Source organism: Tachypleus tridentatus, chromosome 13, assembly GCF_004210375.1.
Source record: "Tachypleus tridentatus isolate NWPU-2018 chromosome 13, ASM421037v1, whole genome shotgun sequence".
Lineage (NCBI taxonomy): Eukaryota > Metazoa > Arthropoda > Merostomata > Xiphosura > Limulidae > Tachypleus > Tachypleus tridentatus.
Window position 1 is genome coordinate 109,140,750 of NC_134837.1, and position 22,033 is coordinate 109,162,782.

At 31.0% G+C, this 22,033-nt stretch overlaps 1 protein-coding gene across 3 annotated transcripts; it reads right to left on the reverse strand.

Annotated features, from left to right (window-relative positions):
* Nucleotides 1-1,352: 1,352 nt before the first annotated feature.
* Nucleotides 1,353-22,020, reverse strand: LOC143239410 (fructose-bisphosphate aldolase-like). Of its 3 annotated transcripts, none has more exons than XM_076480440.1 (7): nt 21,864-22,020; nt 20,838-20,948; nt 15,306-15,572; nt 8,983-9,143; nt 7,812-8,070; nt 7,525-7,724; nt 1,353-1,826 (listed from the first exon to the last, which is right to left on the reverse strand). In XM_076480440.1, exons 2-7 carry the CDS (start codon nt 20,944-20,946, stop codon nt 1,734-1,736), a joined length of 1,089 nt encoding a protein of 362 aa, XP_076336555.1. In that variant the 5' UTR covers nt 20,947-20,948; nt 21,864-22,020; the 3' UTR covers nt 1,353-1,733. The 3 variants fall into 3 exon arrangements, with proteins under 3 accessions (XP_076336555.1, XP_076336556.1, XP_076336554.1); XM_076480441.1 differs by having other exon boundaries at nt 20,838-20,956; nt 21,863-22,002; XM_076480439.1 differs by lacking the exon at nt 21,864-22,020 and adding an exon at nt 21,706-21,787.
* Nucleotides 22,021-22,033: the final 13 nt, after the last annotated feature.

Here is a 22,033-nt window from a genome sequence, read left to right on the forward strand (position 1 = left end):
CACATTGTTAGTGAATGAAATTCCTTCTCAAGTCAACAACGAAAAGGAAAAATTTATGTGCACTTAAAAAACGTGTCATAAAACTTCCAAGCTCCACGTGCAAAAATAAATATAAATTACATTACGGACATAAACAATGGGCCGCATCGTGAATATTGGGATTCGATTAGTAGTGTTATAAACCTCTGTATACTGTTGGAACACCAACGAGCTTAAAATGCGTCATACAGAAATTTATAAAAATCTGTTCATTAATTTTTTACGTTTTATTTTTTGTTTTACATATTGTGTATAAAGATTGTAATATCTGTACTGAATTTTAATAAAGTATATTAGGTAGCTCGGCTCACAATCTGCAAGGTTAATTCTCCATCCCGTCATGCAATTAAATCCTTTCAGCAGTCAGGACGTTATAATTAAAAGTCAAGAATAATAACGATAATTAATTTATTAAAATAAAAAAAAATAAAAAAACACCACTTAATCTTAATAACAATCCACGAAAGGGGACGAAGAGGAACTACAAAGTTCCTGAACACCCCAGTTGGAGAGAGAACTCTTCTGATTTCTCTCTCTCTCTAAACTGAACCCCTGCCACGTTAGTTTAGTTTAGACGTTATAATATAATGACCAATTCCACTGTTCATTGGTAAAATAGTATCCCAAGATTTAGCACTGGATGATGATGACAAGTGGACTTCCTTCTACTCTTTCACTGCTAAAGTTAGTGAGTCCAGCACAGTAGACTTAGCTTGTTTTTCAATTTCACATGTTCTTACTACAAGACTTCAACTGCAAAATCAACAGTCTGCATTTGAAAAAGCGCGTTTACTTATTTCATAAGAGAATTATCCTAGTTTCGTTTAGTCAACACATTTCATGTAAAAAGAAAATTAGAGAAATAGGGTTTTTATTGTTAAGTGTTTTTTGCTTTACACGTCAAGTTCAAGTCTTCATATCAAACATATCTTAAAGCTGAAAGAATACTATCATTTGTATGATTTGTGCACAGTGTAATTGTTTTTTGTGAAATAGTTTAAGAATGTATTAAATAGTTGTATTCAGTATTAATGTTTACCCATCCAGTGTAGCTATTTTGTATATAAAACAACTAATTGCACAAGTCCAGCTACTATCTGAAGATATATAAAAACCATATAGCTTTTTTTTTTTTTCTTAACTGTATACATTTTAGAAATGTGAATTTGTTTATGGAAAGTACTTCCTGCATGGTTTTAAATGAGGAATTTGTGTAGAAGAGAAGAGATATATTATGCTTAGGAATAATTAATAAAGTTTCTTCTTTCAGTACATAAATCACGATTATTAAAAGAAACCACAAAATGACCAACTCTGGTGTTACTAATTTTTAATGCAGAGAAAGATTTAGTGACGTTTTTTTTAAATCATACAACAGGTCAGATATTTTACTTTCTAGCTTCATCTACATTAGTTATTACACATTTTAAATCAGTTTTAACTTTATACTTTCAGGAACTACAATATAATGAAATATTATAATTTGCAGAGTTCTATTATAACAATTATTGTTCTAAATTATTTATCTTGCTATTTTAATAAAAACTTTCTGAATAACTGTTTTAAATGCATTCTTGGTTATTTCATATTAGAAGAAAAAACATTTGAACTAAAAGACCTCAATTACGAGGGAAAAAACAGTTTTGCAACATACTGAGAAACTAGGGCTAAAGATAATTTCTTGACTCAATCATTTAATATTGATGGTTTTTGATGAAGAGGGTGTCTTCTGCTGCAGCCCCACTAACACCACCTGTATACTTTCCAAGAGCAGCTTCACTGTTAGCCTAAGAAAAATATGTACAAATTATAAATTATCATATCTGAGGAAAAAACTTAGAAATGACAGTTCCAATAGAAATTCAAACTATTAATAATACCACAAACAAATCACATGCAATGTAGAAACTTGATAAACAAGAATATATAATTCCTGTAAAAAATACATGTCAAAACATTTTGACATATAAACATATCTTACTATAACATTTACTGGATCTACAACTTAGTAGTAATTCTGGTTATGTGCTCCTATCAATCAGGACATAACCCAAAAAATTTCAATGGGGTTTGATTTTAGTATAGAAGATCAATTTAACACACATGGTTCACATAGGCTATTAGAAAAAAAACTGTAGGATCTTTCCAAGATTAGCCAGTATTTAAAGCCTAATTTACTAATTTTAAACACACTGTCAACTTCACCAAAATTAAATATTTTCAATAACATAATAAAAAACTCAAGAAATATCTGTACAAAACATTCTGGTAACAATGAATACAATTAACATGTTAAAAGGTTTTGCATCTTTTTCTCAAATACTGCGCTTTCAATACAACACAAAATTTCTGTAGGGTGCAACTAAAACCATACACTAGTAATTCAACGTATTGTTTCAATTTGCCAACAGGTCAACCAGCCAACATGTATTGATGTGCTACTGATCATATGTAACAAGTCATAATACCAACCACGTACAGATCAACAGCAATGTTTATCAAATATTTAGCTTGTAAGTGTTTTTGTATGATAAGACATACTATATCCACATATTTAAAACAATAATTACTCTGGATAACTAATTTGTTGTTAAGGGTGCTGCTTTGTGTATGGCATCTTAGTGTGTACTAAATACAAGTAAAATAACAGAATGTCTTTGTAAGAATTTTTATTCATTTTAGGCCTGAAAGAAAAACTAATAATAATGATAAAAAATAACATGAACATTAGTAACATACATCACAATACTATATTTAAAGTATGGATTGTCTCTTCAAAGCAGAAGTCCCAAAATACTTATTAATGAAGTCTAAAATGATACTCATATTTTGGCCTAAATTGATCATTATACAAAACACCAGTGGCCTAACCAGGTAAAAGTAAACAGGTTGTTTTTACCGACAAATAATGGGATATTCCATACATGTTAGGTATGTCACTCATTTCTCTTTTATTGTTGTCATTTTTATCTTGCTCTTTATTAACAAATTGCAAACAATAATTAGTGTAGAACTTAGGCTAAAAACACAATTTGTGTTTTAAGTGTTTCTGATGAAAATTAAAGTTGAGAAATTCTCAAATGCTTAAAATTATTTTACTTTAGCAATTTTATGATTTTGATCAAAAACACACATTGAGCTTATTTTATGCTAACAATATTATTTCAACATTGTACATCAATGAAAACCTGTTACTGATCACTGTTAAAGTCATTGTAACTCCCATTTTATGGGTGACATTTCTACAGCTCATTTTCCCAAAAACAGAAATAAAAATTTTGGTACAACTTGTCACTAATAAATATGGGGAACTTAGGAGAGATGGAGTTACACTTTTTTTCAGGACTTCTTGATAAAAAAAACAAACAAACTGCATTTTCCAGGGATTACAAAATTATTTAAAACTTTCCAAAATGTTCATGACCTGTGCATCTTTAGAATAAAGAAATGATAAAATAACTTAAGCTCTTGATAAAAATAATGGAATATAACTATATATTAAGTGCTAAATGTTAAGATTTTCCATTAACACCTTTAGAAAACAAAATAATTAATTATGATGATCAATAATAATGGACTCCAGACACTTTATGCAGAATAGTTAGATATCAAATACTGTTGTGTAATATGCATTTCCAATGTTTTAATATAGATGTTTCCTAGTAGGATCTCATTACAATGAGAAGATCTAGAAAGATTGTGATAGTTAAGAACCGAGAAGGCTCATGCAATAAATGAGTGGGTGTATTCAATGTTAGGCAAACCATTCAGAAGTTAAAAGTTTGTATCTGTTATGATACTCAATTACTGGAGTTAGTTGTTTTTGTTTTGTTTTTTAAAATCAGTCAATTAGCTTTACAAAAAAAGTTTAAGTTAGACTCGTGTCTTGTAGTTTATACTGAATTGTACTTGAAGTTTTGGATATATTAAGTTGCAAAGTTTATGTTTAAAACTTTACTTCTAAAATTAGGGATACAATTGAATGTGGTTGTAAGGAAACATACTAAAAGTAATTGTTTACTACTGCATGGACTGAACTTCACCATTTTTACTACAAACCCAAAATAACTTGTCCAGCAGCAGAACAACATGTGTGCCAGAAGTGGTATTGTTTGATGAAAATAAAATTGATCTTTCACTAAATTTCAAGACAACAATCTGAATATGAACAGAGATTGAAACTTTGCTAAACATGAAGAATTTAAAAAAATAAATAGAAATGTACTGGGCACAGTGGAATTCATTATGCCAATAAGAGAGCTTCTTATACAAAGAAAGAAAATATACTAGTATACAGCAATGATGACTCCAAGATGGTAATTTCACAGTCTAAATTCTGAAGCATTCCATAACCACCTTCCAATAGCTGGTCATTTAGGTGTTAAAGATAATGGATGAAGTGAGGACCACTGCTGAAGAGCTCTAGATAAATCAGTGTATATTGTGAACAAAGATCCATGAAAGAAACTGCAGCTATACTGTGTTGAAGCACATAGAAACAGTGGGAATAAATAGATCATGCTTGTTATAGGTTATTTAACCAAAATGACCAGAAATATAGTCTGTTCCCAGCCAGGAAGCAAAATCCTATCAAGAACATTCACCAACAAGTTTGTTTTCAGAAGTAGAAGTTGTTATGGAATTGTATTCAGATCTAGGACAACAACCATCATTCACCTTTGTTTTTTGCTGCATGGTAAAATGATACAACTGTACACTTTTTAAATCAATTAGCTATTTATAAATGAACATCATAAAAACATGGGATCAGTATACTCCACTGCTATTTACAAGTTATTGAATAGCAGTACATGAAGTTACATGTAATATATTCTTATTACTAATATTTGGAAGTGAACTTACAGTACCATGGGATCTCTTTCTACTGTACTCACATAAAAAGAATAGTCATTCAGTAAACTTTTTACAGAGAATATGCAGAGAGACTAAGGAACATCAATAATATGCACAACTTTAATTGGGAAAAACTTAAATTATAGTGATAACATTAAAATCTGCTATGATGTCAGGGCTGATAAGACGATTCCATTTAGACTGATACAGCTGTACAATTCTCACTGTAAAAGAAAAACTAAATTCATGATGATATGAAAGACTTGACTTTTAAATCTACTAGTAATTCAACTTATTCATAAAACCTTAATGAAAGGTCTTGAAATAATCTCCCAATTCACAGAAGTTCCAACCACTGAAGCCTCCAAGATGGTCTTAGATATAAAGTTCTAAAGCTAACCATTGATACACACCCCTAGCAACCAATTAGCAGCCCTTACATAATTCATTATTCTGGTACAGATATGTTGATCATACAATTGCTGAATCCACATCTACAGAACACACACTTCGTTTTTTCAACCAAGTTAACTCTATACACCCCAACATCAAGTTCACCTATGAACAGGAAAAAAATAAATGAAACAGTATTTTTTAAACCTCAATATCACAAGAACCAATACTCAATTCAAAATAGAAATCCACAAAAAAAAAAATTACCCATACTGGGTTATACATTCCCTGAGACCCAGCACATGAAACAAAACAAAAGCTCAACATAAAAGAAACCAAATAAACACAGCTACAAAATTATACTCACCTAATAAAATTAAAAATAAAATTAACCTAATAACACAACACTTCAAGTTTCCTCCAAAAACAAACAGTTGAAAAAATTATACCCATACATCTAGATCAAAGAATAATAAATCCAAAGCTACAAAACCTAACACTGCTGCATACCATTTATTTCCAGTGAAAAAGTACCCAACAATTGGAAAATATTTAAAAGCACAACATTCCAGTAAACACAAAATTCATTCAAAAACCAGGTATAAAATTACAGTCAATAATATGTAAAAACTACACTGACAAAAACAAACACCTACATAATTTATAAAATATGATGAAACAACTGCTACGACTTCTATATCGGGACACAAGCAGAAAAATGGCAGCTAGATTTAAAGAACAAAAAGAAACACCTTCACACATTTTTGAAGACTGCAAATCAAATAAATACAACCATATAAAAACACCCAGATATTACGTAGGGAAACAAATATAAACACATGCAAAATTAAAGAAGTCATACTTACACAACAACCAGAACAAAAATTAAACCAATGTAAAGGATCACCTTTATACCTATACTGATTAGTAACCTAGCATCTAATTGCAATGCTACTATAATCCTGTAGCCATTTACACTTTTGTACTTAAGACTTGTGCCTGCCAAGGGTCAGTTTGTAAGCTCTTTGGGAACCTGAAGATGACCAAAGGTTGAAATGTTGTTCTGAACTTTATTTTAATTAAAAGTGTTAATACCCATAACAACTATCTTGAGAATACAGAACAAACTAAAGCTAAACATATGTTGGGAAGACTTGCATGTTCACAGAATTCTGAAGGGTTGCAGTCCAAAAGATTATTCATTCACTGCATTATTTATATATTAGAATTGTCCAAGAGATTATAATCCTGGAAGGGTACAGTGTTGCAAGCTCTATTTTAAAAGTTTTGATATAGATGTTTGTATTCATATTCTCTATTCAGTTACTCTGCATAAGTTAAATTGTCTATTAAATAACTTGGCATTATGTTTACCAAGTAATTCAAAAGAACCTCCTAAATGATCGAGTACGTTACTAAAAATATGTTGAATAGAAATATTAAAAAACAAAACAACAAACAAATAGTTAAAAGTTAAATTAATTTTTAACTCCAGTATTTTGAATATAGAACATTTGCATCACTTAAGAAACTTTTACACAAGCATTAATTATTAGTTTAACTTGTTACTACCTATCAAAAAGATTTACAGCAAGTTATATTTTTACAGCCCTAAATTGCAATATAATCAATCATCATCTGTTATCAGTAAATGATATCATTGGAGCATTGCAATAAATACACCCACTAATAGCAACATTTTAGTCATTGATATACCAGTAGCATGATCCAATAAAGTAATGCACATGCAATATGGTGAAAAAAGATAATTTAATTAGAATAATGACAGTATTCAAGTGCCTGAAATAATGTAGAATAATGTTTGTAAAACTACACTAACCAATTTCTCACACTACAAGCAAACTGTTTTAAAGTCAGATATAACATTCATCTGAAGTTAACTAGCTAAGTCCAAGAAATTTGGCCTGGCATGGCCAGGAGGTTAAGGCACTCAACTCAAAATCTGAGAGTTGAGGGTTTAAGTCCTCATCACACCAAATATGCTTGCCATTTCAGCCATAGGGTTGTTATAATATGACAGTCAATCCCACTATTTATTGGTAAGAGTAGCCCAAGTGTTGGAAGTGGGTGGTGATGACTAGCTGACCTTCCCTCTAGTCTTACACTGCTAAGTTAGGGAAGTTTAGTGCAGATAACCCTTACGTAGCTTCGCATGAAATTAAAAACAAAACCATAAAGAAATTCAAATAGATAAAAAGTATTGTGTAATTAACTGACCTTAGCTCTTTTAAGGAATTCTTCTTGTCCAGCTTTTACATTCTCACCTTTTCCAGACCAAGCTTTTAGTGCACTTGCCTGCAGAGCACGTCCATAACTAAATGTAAGGGCCCAAGGTTTTTTTCCTGGATATTTATTGATGGCATCAAGATTAATGGATGCTTCCTCTTCAGACTGACCACCAGATAGGAAAGTGACTCCTACAAAGTATATTTCCTTTGTTAACACAAGTTATACTATAAAAACAACAACACTGTAAGAACAATAAAAAAACAACTTGGACTTGCCAGGAACAGCAGCTGGAAGTGTTCGTTGAAGGGTAGTTACAGTTGCTTTTGCAACATCCTGGGGAGTATATTTGATTGGGCAACTTTGACCAGCAGTCACCATATTGGGTTTTAAGAGTGTACCTTCCAGGTAAACATGATGGTCATTCAAAGCTTTGTAAACTGCAGCAAGAACTTTCTCAGTAACCTTCTGGGCTCTCTCCAAGTCATGAGTTCCATCAGGTAGAACTTCAGGCTCAACAATTGGTACAATGCCAGCCTATAAAATTAACAGTATAGCAGAATGAATGTTTTTACAATAATCTAATAGAACAAGTAATTACTTGTAGCAATTTTTAAATAATTAAAAAAAAGACATTAGAAGTTTAATTAGTAACTATCACTTTAAATATTGGTAATAACTTTATAAGAGAATTTAAATATTACAGTCTTAAATTTTCAAATACTTCAAAAGCAACCATTCTCAATCTGTGGTCCAAAAGGACCATTTCAAGTGGTCTTTCAAAGAGTGAATTATATAAATAAATGATAGCACAATATACAGATCCCATTGTGGTCAGAGATAAAAACCAACAACTTAATTCAGGGGATTCAGAAACAAATGTTTGACAAATAACCATTTTAAAATCACAAAAATATGAGGTTACATTTAAAGACTAGTTAAGTTTGTACAAGCTAAAATAAATCCTATAATTGCATGATGCCATAATACATTTTAAAGGAATAAGCCCCTTCCAAAAGTTGTCATAATTTTAAGTAACCTTGTATAAAAACAAACATAATATCTGTAGATGTACATAATGCTTTACATGATTTTTAGTTGTAACACTGTTGTTACATGTTGTACTTTAAATCAGAATATTGCACAATTTGTCGGTACACATTTTTCATATTTACGAACATGGAGCGGGAAGGGACTAATACCTTTATGGCTACAAACACTCAATAAGTACCTGAAATATGTTTGTAGTTAAAGTTTTTCAACCTTTGTATGACAAAAAAGTAGCTTCAAAACTGGAAACAAAGTTCTAAAGTACAACAGTATATTTAAGTTTGTATCTAATTGTGCTTTCATATTTGACCAAATTCTACTTTATACAAGTTATTTTATTAAAACTTATAATTAACTGCATAGCTCATATATTAGAAAAACAAACAAAAGTCCTCTCACTTGTTGGCAACATGTTGCATAACGAGCCAGTACATTAGCATTTTCGAGGATAGCTAAAGGAGATGGGTTGTGTTCTCGGATTTTGAGAACACATCTCCATTTAGCAAACAAACATCCCTGTTCCTTGTACTCCTGGCATCGCTTAGTCAGGTCGTCTAGCCCTGCAGAATTTAAGTATATTGTGTTCTGTATTTTTGTTCCTTTTCATGTCAGTGGTTAAAAATAACCAAATACTTAATTGGAATACAACACTGAAATAGTTTTATATTTTTCAGATTTACCATCTCTTAAAATTCATTAAAAATCTTAGATATCACCAAGTAAGTTATAGTTTGATTAATTTGAAGGTTTTATTTTACTTTCACAAATTACATTAAAACTGATTTTTTTGCTGTTTTGATGTATGATGGATTTTTAGTAAAGTTTTCACACTACTTTGGTAAAACCCTAGTGAATTAAACTAATACGTTAACCAATAGTTTCTCTAAAATTATTCTGAACAACTCTAGTTTCCTGCTACAAATTATACATCAACCCCATTTCATACAGATCATGCCTTGTCACTTGAACAAGTACAACATACAAGTACAATGATGATTCAATTTTAACAACTTGTGCAAGAAGTTAACATTTGAAATAAAATCAATGTTTGAAGTGCACAAAAAATTTGTGCTAACAGCCAAAACCAAGAGACACTTCAGTATCTTTATGCCATCATCATCAGAAGTAAAAACCTGACAAACAGAGTTTTAAATAGAAAATAAATCTAATGTTAAAAGTGAATTAAATACGAGAGAATCTGTAATTTTGTGCTTTTAAGTAATTCTTTGTTAAATAGAGATAAAGAGTCAACTGGAGATAATGCACAATTTTGGAAAGAAATATTGACTCCTTACTTATAATACTCATACCATCCTAATAGATTACGATGATTTAGACCTTTTCTCTATAGAACTATCTGCTTCTCATGTAGGTTTCTCCACTTGATTATAGTAAACTAAAGCTACCAAAATTTATGAAGTCTTGTACTTTTGGCCAAATAAAATTTTATTGTGCACTGCAAGCATTTAAAATATTAAAATTAAAAATGAGATCAACACAATGTTTCTTTTTAAACTAACACATTGCATTCTACATATGTATTAATCTTCACACTGAGCTATCCAGACAAAAAACTGCACAATTATTTTGGTTTTCTATCTCACATATTCTACCTTACAAACCTACAACTCAAATGTACCAAATACACACAGTTACACAAGCAATGAATGGCCAATGGGTGCAATTCTCTGCCTTCATCAAGTCCCAAAAGTGCCTTTTTTTCTCAGTCAAAAGCTGAAAAAACTACAAAAAGGCATGCTCGATTCCACACCTTATTTATTGTGAATTATTAAGAAAAAGTTAACTTTAAAATGCACGGCACATTGAAACCTTTTGGTCTGTGGAGTAAAACCAGATAACTGATATGCTATTAAGTATGAATACTAACTAATACACCACTTTGTTTTAGATTTTTTAAAAAGGTTTACAATAGGAATGAAAAAGAATTATTTGCTTCTTATGACTTTTTACTCATATACCAAAATCAAACCAGAGTCCACACAGCCTCCTTGAACACCATCTCAAAACAAAATGTCTTGTCCTACCACACTTGAGAAGTGTGGTTTTTGTCAATGAATCCCTGCCCTTATTATATTCTCCACATATTACTATGTATATAGTAGATATTATGAAACTTCTTACATTAAAGAAGGAAAATCCATTTATAATAATGGAATATACAGATGTTAAACAATAAAGTGGAATTAAGCCTGTAGAATAGACTTAACTGTCAATCACTGTGAAGATTTAAGAATCACTTTTACAAAATGAAGAGCAGTTGCATATAGTGTATGTAGGATATTATAAAACTAATATTAACAACTCACATACCCAATCAAGAAGATATGGTTACATAAGTTCACCTACGTAGTTTCAAATGTAAATTATTAATTGCTATCATTTTAATATGTAAATAAATCTAGCATTTCTCAGATTCTAAACAGAAAACCAAGTAAACCAAGAGAAAACAAGCATTATGATCACCTTCATTACAATAACACTTTAGTATTTGGTTTAGTAATATTTCCAATCTGACTAGAGTTATATAATATATACCAATAAATCACAAACTAGCCAAAATTTCATAACAAGCAACTCCCTGTCACTAATTAATTTAACTTCATTATTTGGCTCCAACAAGTGGTAAATATTTTAATGTTGTGCAAAAATATACATTTAAAAAGAATTTCTTGAAAGGTTGAAAACCAATTCTGACTAACTGAAAATCTGATTTAACTCAATGTTAAAAATGTTAAGCAAAACTACCTACAAATAAATGGCCTAAGTATGGAGAATCCCATGTCACCAGTTCTAGCTAACATTTTTATGACACACTGAATCACAAGTGATCAATTCAGCCTTACAACCACCACTATACTGGTACAGGTATGTTGATGATACAATTGCTAGAGAGTCACATTTACAGAACACAGTTTTTTCAATTGTGTTAAATCTATACACCCCAACATTAAGTTCACCTGTGAACAGGAAAACTAACTAAAAAGCATTTCTTAATGTCAAAAAATCATTAGAACTGATACAAGATTCAAAATAGAAATGCACAGAAAAATCACCCATTCTTGATTATACATTCACCAGGGCTAAGCACATGAAAGAAAACAAAAACCTCACCATATTAAGAAACCAAATAAAAACAGCCACAAAAGTATGCTCCCCTGATAAAATTAATGAAATCAACAAAATAAAACACTTCATCAACAGCAACAAATTTCCTCCAAAAACTGTTGAAAAAGTCATACACACCTAGATCAATAACAAATAAAAACAATAAACCCCAAGATGCAAACTACAAAACCTTATGCTACTGCATACCATACATTTCCAATATAAACAAAAAAATTTAAAGGACATCATGCCAGTAAACAAATTTATTCAAAACCCAGGTACAAAACTAAAGTCCATACCATGTAAAAAATTACACTGACAAACAACACCAACATTATTTATAAAATACAATGCAACAACTGCCATGACTTCTATATTGTAGAAACAAGTAGAAAAATGGAGACTAAATTAAAAAAGAATGCAAAAAAAAACCTTCACATGTTTTTGAAGACTGCAAATCAAATAAACATAGCCATAGAAAACACCCAGATATTAAGTTAGGGAAACAAAATATAAACAAATGCCAAATCAAAGAAGCCTTACTTATACAGTAACTACAATGAAAATTAAACCAATATAAAAAGGAACAACTTTATACCTATACTAATTAATAACCTAACACCCACATACAATGCCCCCTACAACCCCGTTCCCATTTATTGTCTCGACCCTAAGACATGTCCATCAACAGTCATATTCAAACTCTTTCTTAGCATGAAAATGAACTACAGAGGTGAAATCGTTATTCCCTACTCATGAATAAGTGTTAATACCCATACCAGCCATTCCTAGATGTAATTTTTATTTCAAGTGGGTTTCTCATCAAGATGAGCTCCTTGTTGCATCACAATTACTATAAAAGGAAAATAAAAAATTTAAGCTTTATAATTATTTAAACAGGTATAAACTGAGAGTCCCCTGGATTAAAAGGTAAGTTTAATGTTCATGATGAATATATATTTGAATTTAGATCCTAATTTTAATTCAAGATTTGAGTCGGGGATTATAAAAAATTTCGGATCGACAAGAATTAGGGGAATTGTACTGGATAATCAGTAATTATACAAGCTGGTGCTGACAATGTTAGTTTTAGTGGGCATGGCTTGCAATCATATGATTGTGAAATGTGTGGCAGGCAGTGAAATTAGTGGAGTGTTAGTATGCTATTGGGTACTGTAGAGTTTGGTTGTATTGCACTTGTTAAGCTTGTTTCTTTTCACTTTAATTTTGTTTTAGAAGTGTGTGAAAGTTTTGTGAAGGAAGTGGTGTTAAGTTGCAAGAAGCAAAAGTATAAAGACGAAAACAGAAATTTTAAGCCAGAGTTTGAGGAAGATTTTGCATTCACTGTTAAAGGAGGTAAATCTGTGTCTTATCTACAATTTGTTACTCAGTCATTACAAAGCCACTAATCTGAAACACCACCAAACACCATCTAATTATCCACCTAAAATCAGAATTACAGAAAAACAAGTTAACTCTGTTTAAGTCATCATTAAATAGCCACCAGACTGTTGATAACATTCGATGAGAAAGTTGATACAATGATTGAAGTGCCCATTTTCTGATGGTGAATTTGTGAAAAAAATATAGCTGAAGTTGTTGCAGCATTAGAATCAAATAACAAAACTTCAGTGACTAATAGCACAAACACCAGCTTCTTGCCACACTACAGAAATACACATCTCCCACATTAGTGCTGATTTCACAAGCAAAATAACTTAAAGAATTCCCTTGCATTCAGCTTAGCCCTTGATGAATCTACAGACATAAGACAACCCACAACTAGCAGTATTTTTTCATTATGTTTTCTCTGATGTAATTGTGACAAAAGAGAGATGTCAGACTTGGTGGCATAAAAGAAATTACTTGTGGTGTTGATATTAAAACTGCACTTGACAAAGCCTTAAGAAATGCTGGTATTTCACTAGATAAAAACTCAGTGTTGCAACACATGGAGCACCTGCAATGGTGGGGAAAAAAATGCAGGATTAATTGTACTTATGTAAAGCAATTCCAGCTTTTCAGAGTTTCTTCCAGTTCATTGCATTATTCATGGTGAATATCTAGCAGCCAGATATTTCAGAAGTAAGATGTTATGAAATTTATTTATTAAAAATTGTCAACAATTCACAAATTTTATTGAAGAACTGGAGCTTGAAAATAAACCCAGTAAGGTCTCTTTCTACTGTATTGTGAGGTGGTTGTCAATCAGCAATGTCTTATATAGGTTTGTGGTTCTGTTGGACCCTATTACTTTTCTTGAAGAAAAAAAGATTCTTTCCTCAACTGGGAAATGATGAATGGATGCAAGATTCAACGTTCCTTACTGATGTAATGAATCATCTACAAACTCTCAAATTTGCATTACAGGGGAAGAATAAGATTGTTTCTTATTTTACTCAGACAATTTTCAGCTTTCAGAATAAAATAAAGACTTTCAAGAAACTTCAGTTATATCCCCAATCTCAAGAAGGAGAGTAAATACAATCTTTGATATTGAAATAAAAAAGACCACAAACTGGAAGAATACAAAGATAAATTAGAAGGACTGCTTGATAATTTTTAACAAGTTTTGAGGATTTGCAGAAGCTAAAGCCCTGCCTTTCTTGTAAATCCATTCATGGTTGATGTGATCAATGATGGTTGTCCAATTCTCAAAGCTCTGGTTACACAATCTGCTATAAAAATGGAATTAATAGAACTGCAGGAGGACCTGGATCTGAAGATGATCCATAAATTCTATTCTACAATTTAGTTGTGGAAGCAAGTTTCAAAAATAAAATATCTTGAACTGAAGAAAACCAGTGCACAACTCATCTCAATTTTCAGCACAACATACTGCTGTGAATCCCTGTACTCTGTAATGAAGTTTCTGATCATATAAACCATGAATAGATTTACAAGAAAGGCAGGGCTTCAGCTTCTGCAAATCCTCAAAACTTGTTAAACATTATCAAGCAGTCCTTCTAATTTATCTTTGTATTCTTCCAGTTTGTGGTCTTTTTTATTTCAATATCAAAGACTATTTACTCTCCTTCTGCAATTCTTACAAATCAAGACCTGATGGAGCTAATTCATATAGCCTTGACAACATATAAGCCAGAATTAACAACTCACAACCAAGATGGAAATTCACAAGACTTCTAGCAATAAATAGCCTGATAATTTGCATATTTTTCTTAGATGTTTCTGCAGTTTGTCACCATATTTAATATGCTTAGCATAGTTAATTACAATATTTGTTCATGTCTTGTGGCTCTGATGTTAAGCAAGTTTGGCCACTCCTGAAATATATCAATCAATTGCTGACATAAGAAACTATGAAAGTAGCTTACACTTCTTACACTCTGGTCGATTACAAATACAGGCCATTAAAAATCTTCCATAATTCAAATAAACAAATTGATTATGTTGGTGGCAGTATTACGAGTCAGCATTTAAAATATATTTATTACACGGATCTTTCTTTATCACGTGAAGATGGCCAAGTTAATATGGAAAATAAATCCAACTGAAATAAAGTTTTTTAAAATATGATTTCAAATGCACATGAAGACACTATGATAATATGTTGGAAACAGTAACCAAACACTTACCTTGAGTAGTAGACTCCTCATCTGTTCCCATAAGTGGAACAACACCTTTATCGACCTTGATACCTGGTATTATACCACGATTTTTGAGAATCTGAACAAATGAAGTTCCATCATCAGTTTTCTGATATACAGTCTCATGAAAGAGAATAACACCACTGATGTACTCTTTCATTATTTCATCACTAGTAAATAGCAGTTGACGGTACTGTCTTCTGTTTTCTTCTGTGTTCTCTACTCCAATTCCTGCTAGCCTCTTTCCCATTGTGGCTAAAATGTTTACAGAAGTATTGTACTTTGCAATTTTTAAAAAATATCTATCATGAATTCATGATGGCTTTAACATTTAGTTTTGTAAAGACAAATATTAATTAAATAAAAAGGAAAAACAGAAAAGAACTACAGTCTATCTGCTAAGAGTGACATACTGTCTTGATGAATGTGTCCAAGTAACAGGCTGATTTATCAAAGACAAATGTGTGGTTAAAATATCATGAACTATGAAAGAGACAAGAAGGTGAAAAATCACCACAGCAACCCATGCACAGTCCAAGACTAAGTACAACTCTAATACATGTTCTAAATCTCACAAGATATACTGTTCCTGCAATACATGTCACAACTTTATTTTCATAATATCTATGTGCATTCTGTAAACAAAACAAAAATCAAATAGAAGTAAAAACAAAAAAGGACTTGTAAAAACTTCACATATTTGACTTGATCTGTTATTTCCATCATATAAAAAATATCAATAAAGTATAACACTAACAGGTAAAACCTGTAGTGTTTAAATAAGGAAAGTGATGAAAAATAACTTACAAATTTTTTTTAATACTCAATTTTTGTGATGCCACTTATAAATTAAATAAAATTCTGTGCATTAAGAGAAACTAATGAAGCCTCATACAAGTCACATGGCAATTAAATTTTCAGGTAAAAGCTTCTACAGGTGTTATCTGTAGATAAGTCAGATTAACCATACACTAGTTTTATCTTCAGCATATTCATTACAAATAACATGGTCATGTCAAAGTGACAATTTTTTTTAAAGATAAAAACTTGCATTACACACATACACACAAAAACAAATCAACTAAACATTTACTTCAATATTTATTTGTGGTAAAGACAACACTGTCCATACTTTGTTGTTCTCTAACAGTGAAACTTGTAACATCCTAAAGAAAAGTAAAGATCTTGGCAAATTTATTAAAAATAACCAAATGAAAAAAAACAACTAGTCATCTTTGTGTCAATGCATTTTTACAATATTATTTTTCAATCATGAAGACACACCGCAGTGTTAAAGCCTTCCATATTTTGAAAGTTATTTCTTTGAATTAACAACAATCTTTGCATTGTTGGTTTATAATTTGATTTAGGGCAGGGGTTCCCAACCGGTGGGTCGTGAAGCCTTGTTAGAAGTAGCTTGGGATAACATTAATTTTATTTCATCAATTATGTCAATTATTTCATCATTTTCATGTCGACAGTGCCAAAAGGTTGGGAACCCCTGATTTAAGGTAATTAACGCAAAGATGTCACACATTTAACTTTATCATTTCCAGAAAATTTATTCTGCCTTCACAGTACCAAAATAATTGTAATGTGTTTACAGCTTGTAATTATACCTAGAAAGAATAAGCTAACCTTCAGGGAACACATTTTCTTCAGATACTATTAATATTTTTCATTTTATTCTCTCCAAACTTGTTACAAGAGGTTACCTGGGTTGGCTTAACGCCAGTAAACTGCTGTAACCTTTACTACCAATCTTAAAAGAATGTTCTTATTGCTAGTTTGAAGAGCCTTTTTTTTTTTTTTTGTCTTCAATCAAAAACTTAATTTTTATATATATCAAGGTTATGCTAATCACATCTTTGCAATGTTTTCTTACTTCAACTATATATATTTGTTACTTCAAAAAAGACTATTCATGTGCAACAACTTACTGGTTAAGATGAGAAAACAGAAAAGTGCATGTTACATTTTGAAAAAGAAGATGACATTAAAAGCCACACAAGTACATCTCACTGAAACAATTGTAAATATTAGGATGTTTAGCTTTGGAGATATAATTATCTATTTGATTACACTAATATTAAATATAAAAAGGGTATTCACATAGCATATTACAAAATTCTAATACTAAATATTTAAATTTTACCGTTTTGTTTTTAACTGCTGGCCACTAGAAACTGACAAATTGCTTCTGTTCTGGAATGTAGGGGAAAAGTGTAACGATACAATAAGATGGTTAAAAAAAAAAAACTATGAAAATGGCTACCAGTAATTTTTTTGCTAATCTTGAATGCTTACTAGCTAAATGATGAAACAATACAGTGCACTAATCCCCCTTCATCATTGTTGGCATACCATAAGTTAACAGCTTCTGTGATTAAGTGTTTGAAGTAGAAACAACCAATGATTGTCTTTCCTACAAGTACAGCTTGAAGGAAAAACAAACAAACAAACATCCCCTAAACATCCATTTCAGTTGTAGATTGCAATTCTAGATGAAAAATTTTAAAACTCACTGGATGAACCAGAATATCTTGTGCCAGTACTAAAAACCATAATTGTTAAACTTGACAAGTTAAAAAGAAAATTTATATTACCAATTAAGTTGCAGAGAAACTTTATTACAAATAATTCACAGAACAGAAACTGCAGATGATCATTTTGCAAACATATACTATCTCAAAACCTCGTAAATATTCTTACAGCTTTTGAAGCATAGAACACAAAACAGTTACAGTACATGCTTGAAAATACCAGTAACGTCACTTTATCAACAATAAATTTCAGTTGCAATTGAGTTAATTACTTAATTGTAATTTTGTAAGCACCTTATGACTGGCTATGAATGACTTCCAAACTGTTAGTATTAAAAAAAGTTACAGGTCCTAAACAACTACAACTGTCCCATTTTCATTATAGCATGGTTATTAAACTCTTTGTAAACAAAATGGGAGAAACATCACCTTCACAGTTTTATCAAGTTGAAAATCTTATGCTGTTGCATTTAAAAATTTACACATACAGAGGCAGGCAATTTCTGGATACATAAAACCATTGGTATCCACCTTTTTTTTTTTTTTTTTTTTTTTTTTTAACGAGCCATGTGTACATTATAAATTTGTGGATTTACAAACAGAAAATATGACAATGTATTTGTAAGTACAGGTTTCTGGTTGGCACAAATATGATGTTGAAACAGGTTTTGCCTTAATACTAGAGCTTAACTGACAGGGTAAAGGTTTGACAAAAAAAAGTATCACAAAGTAGTGAGTAGGCCATAATAATAATGAAGCCAACTGTTCTTATTCTCATCTAGAGAGTCAGAAAGAAATCAGTTCTCTGCTGGGTTTGTGTCAGTGATAACTTTGTTGTGCACAAACAAGCATTCCCCACCTTGTATCTTCCAATACAATATTTAACAAAAATATGCTGTCATATAAATGTTAACATGTAATCAATTATACATAAAATTTAATATTTTAGTTGTTTAAAAGGTTTGTTTGAGAGATCAATTTAATACAAGTTTATGTATTAATACTGAAACAGGATCTGTGATCAAGTATTTTTCTGAGTGGGTAATGAGGTCTACATTTTTTAATCCATGCCAACTTCTACTTTAAATGTGCAACAACTGTTCTGTATGGTAGGTCAGCATTTTAAATCTCAATGGTACATTTCATTACAACTTTCCTACCTTCCTGTTGTTAAAGCCTCTGAAAATTGTCTGACAAATTATGCAAGGTGTTGCAGTTCAAATTATCAGTTTTAAAATTACTAGGACCTCATGAGGAATTCAGTTTGCATTTTCTTCAAATGCAGACATATGCTGTCACATAATTATTACACTATATATATTTTATTATTATTATTACCACTTATACATTGCATATTCAATTTTATTAATAATAGCTTACAAGTTTACTAATGCTGGTTTATGCAATTATATTAGTTTAAACTACAGTGCACAAAATCACTCAACAGCTTCAGGTTTTGTATATGGTGTTTACTGTTAGTTGACTTGTGACATAGCATTATATTAATTATTGTAAACACACGACACTAACATATTAAGCTATAGTATATAAACAGCTCATTTTAATACTAGGTTAGAAAATAGGAGCGAGTTCCCCCCCCCATAAGTAGTTTGTCACTAATACTGTTTATGTAATCATTGTTATGTTGGTTTCTATCTATCAGTACCCGAGTTTACTCTGTAAAACACAAGTACATGTATGCATGTTCAGTAATCAGTATAATAATAATAGTTGTCTTTATTGCAACTCTGCAAGTGAATGTCACTTGTAAAGTTTTAAAAAACAAATGTACATTGCAAGTTCTCTATGCATTAACAGATCCCAGGATGCACCTTTACTAAACTAGTTGAGACTAGTATAGGTAAACTAGTCACCATGATACAGAATGTAGATCATCACAGCCTAAGCACTCAACATTTTCTGACCCATATGTGCAGACCACTGTGAGAGACAAAATAGGTAAACCTGTATTTCAAATGCTTCAGGTGAGGTTAGCTGTTCCTTTAGTGAAGTGTTTATAAACTTCAAGCCTCAATCTGAAAGAGAGCCACATGGCTACTAAGAGATTCAAGGAGGTTGTATAAATATTATGATAATGGATAGAGTATATACACTAATTAAAAAAGCTAAAATTTTAGTTGTAGAGAAAAGAGTTTGAGAGCCCCCTTCTGGCAAATGTAGAAAAAGAAAAAAGTATGCAGTACTAAAAACAAAGATCACAATTACAGCATAAATTTGATAGATATCACAGGAAAAAAAAAAAAACATGATAATACAATGATATAAAAACTATTTTGATAATGAGACACATTTTACAGAATTTGGATCCATTTGTATAATGAAGGATTAACAAAAGTCAGGTCAAGAAGTTTGCTTATTCCTGCAACTTTCCTTCTAACAGTGTATGTGCTTTTGATAAAAGAATTTGTAATAAGTAAATTGGATAGGCAGCAACCTCACTTTCATACACATACAATATGCTAATATTAAAATAAAAACTGTTAATTGTTAGTGTTTTTAATTTCTAATATTATTTCCCAACTAGGGTGACTAGTTACAACTGAGCACAATTTTTGCTTTCTTTGTAACATTTTTCTTAAGAAGCATTTGATATGTTTTTACTATTTGTAACTTTCCTTTAAACTCTTAACTTTTATTTCTGAGAAAGAAATTGATACAGCAAATAATCTACCAAATGTTTAAATCTGTAACAAGAGTAGTAACTACCATGTAGTGAACTGAATACATGAGAATAATGATCCCAGCAAATTTAGTTACAATATAATTCAAACATTTTCCAACCAAAGGCATGATTACAACTCAAATAACAAACTCAACTAACAGAGCTCAAACAACTGAAGTTATGGACATGTTAATCACTTGTTTATGTTTAATATTTGATAGGTTTTGCACCCAACAATGAAGTTTTTACACAAAATTATCTTCGATACACTGGTAAAAAAGAAATTGAACTTACATGTACTTTCATCTGCAGCCAAGATTCCTTTACCCGGAGCAACAATAGTTTCAGCAGTCTGCCGCAGCTTTGTTTGCTCCTCTTCACTCAAGTAGTTGAAGTGAACCATGACTGTCCCCAAAAAAAAAGGACAAAAACAACTACATTTTCAAAAGATATATCTCATCTGCCACTTTAACTAAGTGTTAAAGCAATGCTTTAAAACAATATTTACACATTTGCATATGAACACATTCTTATCAGTCCCAAACATGGTTGCTGTAATGAAAAGAAAATGTTGCCCAATTTTGCCTCAAAGTGCACAAGTGAATTAAAAATACACCACTTTTATTATTTACCATAATTCATTTAACAATATTTGCTGTACAAACATAATTCAGGCAAACATAATAATAAAAGTGCAAAACTTGTGACTACTTGAAAACTACCAATGCTAGAAGTAAGGAATGCTTTATTATTTCTTTACTGTTACTGTCATTAACAGTATTAACTATATCTAAATTTTATTATTTTTTTAATTTCATTTTTTATTACTATACATTTCATGAGCTTATTTTTCATTGGTAACCTAATATATGTACTTATTGCTTCCTTAAACTTTTCTAGTCTGGCCGGATCTTAAGAGATACAATTCAATTATTTGGAAAAAGGGCCGAAATTATCGTTAAACAGAAAAAATACTAAACTGATGAAACAATGCAATCCAATCTTAATCTTACTTAAGTTTATAAATAAGAATTCAAGAAAATTAGATTTAATTTGCTATTATCCATTGTTATTTAGCTTCACTCTAAATAGGAAGTTTTTTTGCTGCGACAACTCAGTCGCGTGGTCAGTTACTGCTAATCCTGTAAATAGTAACACTTACAGTAACTAAATAAATCGGGGTAGGCTTGTTGGACACTGCAATATTCAAACCATATCAACAAATACATTTTACTGTACATTCAGTATACAACACAAAGTTTCTCAGCATTAGAAATTTTGATGACATTAATAAATAAATCTACTATTTATATAACTTACCTTTAGCTTTCTAAAATATACCAAATTGAAATTACACAACACTACCGACACAGAACCGCAGCAATCAACACGAAAGAAAATCTTCACACGTGATATATATCACCTCTTTCGTAGAAACCAACAGCGCCACGCACACACGATAAAGCAAATCGCCAACCGTTTTGTGTATA

What these genes read in the sequence shown, in the direction of transcription:
- LOC143239410 (XM_076480439.1), bottom strand. Translation starts at nt 21,784, where the DNA reads ATGTACAGTAAAATGTATTTGTTGATATGGTTTGAATATTGCAGTGTC. An exon ending in CCCCGATTTATTTAGTTACT is followed by an intron (nt 20,949 to 21,705) that starts GTAAGTGTTACT and finishes TTTTGGGGACAG; the next exon opens with TCATGGTTCACTTCAACTAC. An exon ending in ATGCAACATGTTGCCAACAA is followed by an intron (nt 8,071 to 8,982) that starts GTGAGAGGACTT and finishes TTAATTTTATAG; the next exon opens with GCTGGCATTGTACCAATTGT.